At 39.1% G+C, this 7,066-nt stretch overlaps 1 protein-coding gene across 1 annotated transcript; it reads left to right on the top strand.

Annotated features, from left to right (window-relative positions):
- The first annotated feature begins 2,407 nt into the window (after positions 1 to 2,407).
- Positions 2,408 to 6,506, top strand: LOC104272202 (alpha-1-antitrypsin-like). Its single transcript, XM_009867132.1, has 4 exons — positions 2,408 to 3,065; positions 3,917 to 4,187; positions 4,727 to 4,874; positions 6,294 to 6,506. The coding sequence occupies exons 1-4, from the start codon at positions 2,408 to 2,410 to the stop codon at positions 6,504 to 6,506; spliced, it is 1,290 nt and encodes a 429-aa protein (XP_009865434.1).
- The last annotated feature ends 560 nt before the right edge of the window (positions 6,507 to 7,066 follow it).

The raw sequence follows: 7,066 nt of genomic DNA, 5'->3' as shown, positions 1-7,066 counted from the left end.
TGCTGAACCTTGGTCATTTTATATAATACTGCAATAAACATCTTAGGTACTTGCACATGTCATGAAAAAAAACCTCTCTGCAGAAATACGTTCTGAACAACTCTGCCTCTAACTTGTAAAAGATAGTAGTTACACAGCAATAACCATGATGGGAAGATTCCAGTGTATAGATAAATTGTAGATTTACCTGGGGTGAAATCATGCACATTCAATGGAAATAATTAGTCATTGCTAATTAGGATAAGTGCCATGCATCTCATGCTTAAATAACTTTCTATCGTTTCTATTTTTAAATAACTTTCTATTTTTCTATTTTTTTGCCCACAGTTTAGTTCACACCCAAGGTCCCTGCTCTCTCTCTCCCCTCAGAGCCCTAGGTGATGGCATCATTCTGCCTGTATGATGGGAAGAGAGACTTACAATGTTTGATGTCCAGAAAAAAAATAGCTTGCTCAGTCTTTGCTTTGCAAATAAATCTTATTTGTTCTGTTTAATATTTACCAGTGGACATGAATTTAATACTACCCGGCAAAATGAAGAACAGGGAAAAAGACCTATGAAAGAGAGGTCCAGCACTGTAAGTACCATATTATACTTTGTTAGAAGTCTTTGAATTTATGCTGTGATCTCTGCTATTTATGGCAAAATATTTCATTCTGAGATTAATTTATTTTGTACAGCAATTGGAAATTATTTAACTTCTAGAAGCATGTTCTAAATGTTGGCAGCAGTATTTAGTTACTGATATAGCTCTTAGCTGTAGTAGCAGGATGACTGAGAGATGATGCCCAAAATGAGTGCTCAACAGCCAATACTAAGTTGAAGAACAAAACCTCGTCTCTGCTCCCAGAGGAGTGAATTTAGTTGCGATCTCAATATCCTGACTACTCCGTACTGATGCAGGGCTAGTGACAGTAGCATCCCTGTACTTCCAGTATGCTTAAAGTCCAGGCTACTTCCAGCCAAGTGGCCTGGAAGCAAAATCAGTCTCTTAAAAGTAGATTTGGGAAATTATGAAAAGAAGATTTATCAGACCAAAATTAATTACCTCCATTCAGAATGATTTTTTTTGTCAAAGTTGATGTTTTTATCCAGCATTTTAGACATGCTGAGCATAGCTCCCATACTCAGCTCTTACACAACTTATATCTCCAATATTTCATACTGTACAGACAGAAAAAGGGGAACCCAGAATTAACAACTCCTCATGAATTATCTGATATAAGACCTAAACCTGGCATTAGGTACACAGCCTGAGGTAGACCCTGGGGGAGAATCCCATGCTCCAGAGTAAGGAACAACATTGAGATCATCTCTATTTTCCTAAAGGCCACTGCCTACTTCACGTTTCTGAGTTCCTGTCATTTGAGATAATTCAGGTGACGCATCACATGGAGAACATCCTTCTCCAGTATATTTCATGTTTCTTCACCTGAAAAGGACAGAAGAGAGACCGTGAGATTATGCAGAATTTGTTTATGTCATTACAGGAAGAGTAAAAGTCACTGAATTACTCATACAAGGCAGATTCCAATATAGCTTTCCCTAAACTCTTGAGTCTCGGGCTTTGCAAATTTATGGATAATTTATGTGCACTAGAGTAAATAAACTTTCTCAATTTAACCTCAATTTGCTGAAACATTTAAGGTACTATTTTGAAATAATATATTTCTTGAGTTCAGAGCTGCTACTCGAGAGGCAGAAAGATACAAACAGTCTAGATGGATTTTATTCTAATCTATAAATAATATTATCTCTGTATCACTGCAGTGCTTGAAAACCTAAGTCACAACAAGACCATGGGTACTACAGAAATACATCAGCAGAAGTCAGTCCCTCTGCCAAAGTACTTAGAAAATACATAGGGGCCAATAGGTGAACTCAGCCATGCACCTAAATGTACTTGAGTGCAATGAGGCCATGCTGACCAGAATTATTTCAGTCATGATACATTACAAAAGCCTACACACCATTGGTTCTTCTCTGATGACTCCACATTAATATCTTCCTTCTTTCACTCATTGTTCAGAAACTGAGAGAACTGACCTGATTAGTGGTAATCTGGTCAGATCTGGTGGTCAGATATTGGAATGCCCTGCCCAGGGAAGTGGTGGAGTCACTGTCCCTGGAGGTGTTAAAGGAGAGGCTGGATGTGGCACATAGTGCTGTGGTCTGGCCGATGTGATGGTGTTGGGATGATCTCAGAGGTCTTTTCCAGCCTCAACAATTCTGTATGTGTGTGATTCTGTGTGTGTCAAATAGACTACTCAGCAGGCCAAGCAGAAGAATATTTCTAAATAGAGCAGTAATCCCAAAACCCGACATCTGAAAATTGGTGTCTAGAAAATATGTTTTTATGCAGGAAAGATAGAAGTTGTTCTATTCTTTCCTAACAGAAGTTTTCAGCATGAAAATGAAGTCTCCATTGTATTTGTGTTTGGTGCTTGTTGGACTTCAAGTACATGGTCAACAGAGGTCTGTGACTGGACAACAGCAGGAAAAAAGAATAATCCATTTCCTGGGAGACCATTCCCAGGATGAAGGCGAAAACTTGGCTCACATCAAGATAGCCTCCAGCAACACTGATTTTGCATTTAGGCTTTACAAGCAGGTCAGAGAGGAAGCAGGCAACGAGAACATTTTCTTCTCTCCTTTGAGCATCTCCACTGCCTTTGCAATGCTCTCCCTGGGGGCCAGATCAAGCACACTCAGTCAACTGCACGAAGGCCTTGCCTTCAACCTGACAGAGGTGGAGGAGCAAGAGATCCATGAGGGATTTCAGCGTGTCCTCCAGCTGCTGAATGACTCTCATCAAGAAGTCCAGTTGAGCATGGGCAATGCCCTGTTCATAGATGACCAAATGAAACTGCTCCAAAAATTTTTGGATGATGTCACAAATTTCTATTATTCTGAAGCTATTTCTACTAGCTTCAAGAATTCTACAAAGGCTACAGAGGAAATCAATAAGTACATAGAAACAAAAACCCATGGGAAAATTGTTGATTTTCTCAGGGAACTTGGTGAAAGCACTGTGATGGTTCTGGTTAACTACATTTTCTTTAAAGGTGAGTGACAAATATGAATAGCAATTATACATATAATCTCTGGGAGTCCTACCCAGATCTAAGAAACATATTTTTTTCTACATTGTGAACCTATGCTATCATCTAATTTAAATATGTCTTTCTACATGAGGAAAGAAACAACAAAAGAAAGAACAAAAGAAAGAGAGAAATAAAAAGAAAGAAAGAAAAGGGAAGGAAGGCAAGGAGGCAGGCAGGCAAGCAGGAAGGAAGCAAGGAAGGAAGGAAGGGAGAAAAAGAAAGTGAAAGAAAGAGGGAAAGCAAGGAAGGAAGGAAGGAAGGAAGGAATGGAGAAAAAGAAAGTGAAAGAAAGAGGGAAAGCAAGGTAGAAAGCAAGCAAGCAAGCAAGCAAGCAAGCAAGCAAGAACTCATAGAAGTACTGATCAATGTCGTTTCAGTTTTAAGCCAGGTCCATAGCTGAAAATACTTAGAAACCACGAGCTTGGGGCCTTATGATCACTTGTTGAAAGGCACAGGTGTTTGGCTGTGTGGGATGTGGTCAAACACAGATGACACTTGTATGAAGGGAGTGGGCCTGAAGCCTCTCTAGTGGGAGTCTGTGGGAGTTTTACCATTGTTTTAGCAGGCAAACATTCAGGTATTTTTGCATGGCAACCCTCAGCCTGTATTTTTCTTGTGTGATTTTTATTAGAACCATTGAAATGATGTAAAGCTTCTTTTCATGGTGAGGGACCAAGCATCCCTAAACTGAGATAGGCTTATTGTTGCCTTTACAATTCAAATACAATATTTTAAGCATGAACTAATGTGATATGCCTTTATTAGTCTCATTTTTAATTTATCCAATTCTATACTCATTCATTTGTCAAAAGGTTACTGGGAAAAACCATTCAGCAATTTGGCCACCAGAAATGATGACTTCTTCTTGGATGCCAAGAATTCTGTTAAGGTCGAAATGATGCATCAAAGCAAAGCCTTTAACGTCTATAGGGATGATAAGTTGTCTTGCTGGATAGTAGAAATCCCATACAAAGGAAATGTTGCTGCATTGTTTGTTCTGCCTGATGAAGGGACAATGAAGCAGGTGGAGGATGCACTGCTAAAAGAAACAGTGTCTAACTGGATGCAATCACTTAAACTAAGGTAATATTTTAACTGCTGCTTTGTTTAAATATCAAAAAGGCTGTAACTGTTCCTCCAGGCAAAGTAAAGGTTAGGATGCCACAATGAATTGCTAAGCACAGCTCTGAGAAACAAGCATTCTATAGTTTCTTTACATCAGACAAGGTATGAGAAGATTTTGTACCTCAGGTAAACCTTATTCTCAGCTCTGCCATGCACAGCTGTGAGGATCCTGCAATCAGGTACATCACCCTTAGAAGCCTGCCCTGAGTAGACAGAATCCAGTTCAAAAGACAATGCAATTTCTTTATTTCCAGTCTGGATGACACTTTCCATCCAGTCACTTTCATAAACCAACATTGTGTCCTTGCACCACTGATCAGACTGTGGCTGGTGGGATGAGTACCTCAACTGCTGCTTCTCTAACATAGGATTTGTCTCTGTCTTAGAATGTCAAGCATTAGCTCCATGGGTGTTTGGGATGGGTGTATATCTGCAATAGCTACTGCATTGAGGATCTTGCAATAATAAACTGGTTTTTTTTGGTTATTTTTGAAAAGAGAAATCTACCTGGACCTTCCGAAATTCTCTATCTCTGGCTCCTATGATGTTAAGAGCCTGTTTGAGAAAATGGGTATAACAGAGGTGTTCAGTGACCAGGCTGATCTCTCTGGAGTGGCAGAAAAACGTCTTCTAAAGGTTACCAAAGTAAGTATGCTAACAGAGATGGCAATCAAGAGATTTGTCTGCCTCATTTATATGTGAGTTTCATCACTGCAAATAGGCTGATCCGACTTCTGGAGTGTAGTCACAGCTCACTGATGGTAATAAAGGAAGGAGAAGGTTAGGGACTAAATGGTTGTTGTTCCTATAGTTTAGTATTAAATTGTTTACTGCATAGTGATTCTTCAAATTCACTTAGAAATCTCTGAAGAAGGAAACAGATGTGAAAAGAGTAACAGGAATAATTAAAAAAAGATGGTATAAAATAATTAATGCCTAAATCTGGTGTAAAATAAATAATGCATAAAGCTGGTGTACAATAATTAATGCATAACAAGAGTCATAGTTAAAACATAGGTTTGGGAATAGTCATTCTTATCCTATGTATACACCTTTCATTACTGCATAATCTGAGTATCTCAGAATTCATATGGACAACGGGCTTGTAGAACAGTACTTGTACCCCATTTCACAAACAAGAAAGTGGCGCTCAGGTGACAGGACAAGAGACAACACACATGAGATAGAAAATGGGAAATTTGTATCAGATATTATGAGAAAAAAAAATTCAACACTTGGATGGGTTACATAGACTATGAAATTTTCATCCTTGGAAATATGCAAAACCTGACTGACTGAGACCCTGATCAACTTTATCTAGTGTCAGAGTTCTCAGTGCAGGGTGGTTGGTTGCACTGGGTGACCTCTAGAGGTCCTTCCAACCTGTATTATTTAGTTATTAAGTATTATTTAATTATTAAGTGTGATTCCTCACACTCAATTATTACATGTGTAAATACCTGGATTACAGATACAAGATAAGTGAATAGAGAAGGGGCAGCAGGACTTCATTAGATGACTTTTCAGATGTACTATAGACAATGAAGGAAAAACATGGAAGGCTGACCAAGGATAATGAAATAAGATCACGTGAATTTAGAAATATGAACTTACTATACACAGTACAGAAAGCCCTGTAAAGTCTTATCAGCAGTGGTTACAGAAAGACACCCTACAAAGCTTGTCACTATTGTGTCTTTGCAGAAAGAATTTTTTTAACATACACAGAAACTGATACAAAATGAAATCCTTCTTCTTCTGTCTTAAATACTAAGGACAAAATCTTACTCTGAGAATCAACAGAACAATAAATGGTTTTTGTGCTGCTCTGCAAGCAGCCAAGTTTGACTCTGCCAGAGTGTTGAAGAAAACTCTCCCTGAACTCAGAGCAAATTTTTCTTGTCTTGGAAAGGCTAGACATGAGTATCTTTTTCACACTAGTTCCACATTCATTCTGTATTTTCTTTTAATAACTACTTTCTCACAGTATTAAAGCAAATAAGTTTATCCCTAGTTGCTTCTCACTCTTCTGTATCTTGATTTTAATCTTCGCTTCCCTTGCAGGCAACGCACAAGGCCATGGTGGATGTTAGTGAGAACGGCACAGAGGCTGCTGCAGTGACTGTGGTAGAAATAATGCTAATGTCTTCAATGTTTGAAACTCCTCGTCCTCACATCAAATTCAACAGGCCGTTCTTGATGATGATTATGAACAAAGACACCCACAGCATCCTTTTCATGGGGAAAATTGTGAACCCAGCTGCCAAGGGGGACTAGGCCAGAACACTTGTACTCCCCAGTGTAGAGAAGAGAGCTTGCGCACATCCTAGGGACTTCTTTCCAAAAGGGGACTAGAATTGATTTCTAATTAACAAATAAATAAATATTACTTAAGTTATTTTTCACTCGCAAACAGTTGGGGAAAAGCATGAGTGGGCCATGGTTACAAAATGACCCAGGCCAAATAGGCAGCTGTGGGATCAAGAATTTCCCTACCTCACTCACACATCACTGGTGCCACAGTCCCTTGCATGCAGATAAACCTTCCTACTTCTGGTTGAGAAACTCCCTATGTATCCTATTTCCTGCATACCAAGTCCTCAGCTCAGAAACCACAATCTATCCCCTTCAGTGGAGAAATCATCCTTTCTCTCCCTTTCATTCCATTGTGAATCCCAGAAGAAGTTTAACTTGTCTTTGAAGCTCTTCCAGGGCTCAGTGGCTAAGAAGGGAAACAGAAACTCAGACCTGTTAAACCTTTCCTCTTCTAGATGGTGCATGTTCCTGGGAAAAGAAAAATCCTTTTCCCTTCAGCTTAGCAATTTTCTCTTACCAGC

Source organism: Apaloderma vittatum, unplaced genomic scaffold (genome assembly GCF_000703405.1).
Source record: "Apaloderma vittatum isolate BGI_N311 unplaced genomic scaffold, ASM70340v1 scaffold15273, whole genome shotgun sequence".
Taxonomy (NCBI): Eukaryota; Metazoa; Chordata; class Aves; order Trogoniformes; family Trogonidae; genus Apaloderma; species Apaloderma vittatum.
Note: the sequence above shows the minus strand (reverse complement) of the source record. Positions and strands in the feature narration are given on the sequence as shown.

Bases quoted from the DNA above. Each gene is read 5' to 3' on its own strand.
- LOC104272202 (XM_009867132.1), top strand. From the start codon at position 2,408: ATGAAAATGAAGTCTCCATTGTATTTGTGTTTGGTGCTTGTTGGACTT. The intron at 3,066-3,916 runs GTGAGTGACAAA...ATTTGTCAAAAG, and splicing joins TAACTACATTTTCTTTAAAG to GTTACTGGGAAAAACCATTC. The intron at 4,188-4,726 runs GTAATATTTTAA...ATTTTTGAAAAG, and splicing joins ATGCAATCACTTAAACTAAG to AGAAATCTACCTGGACCTTC.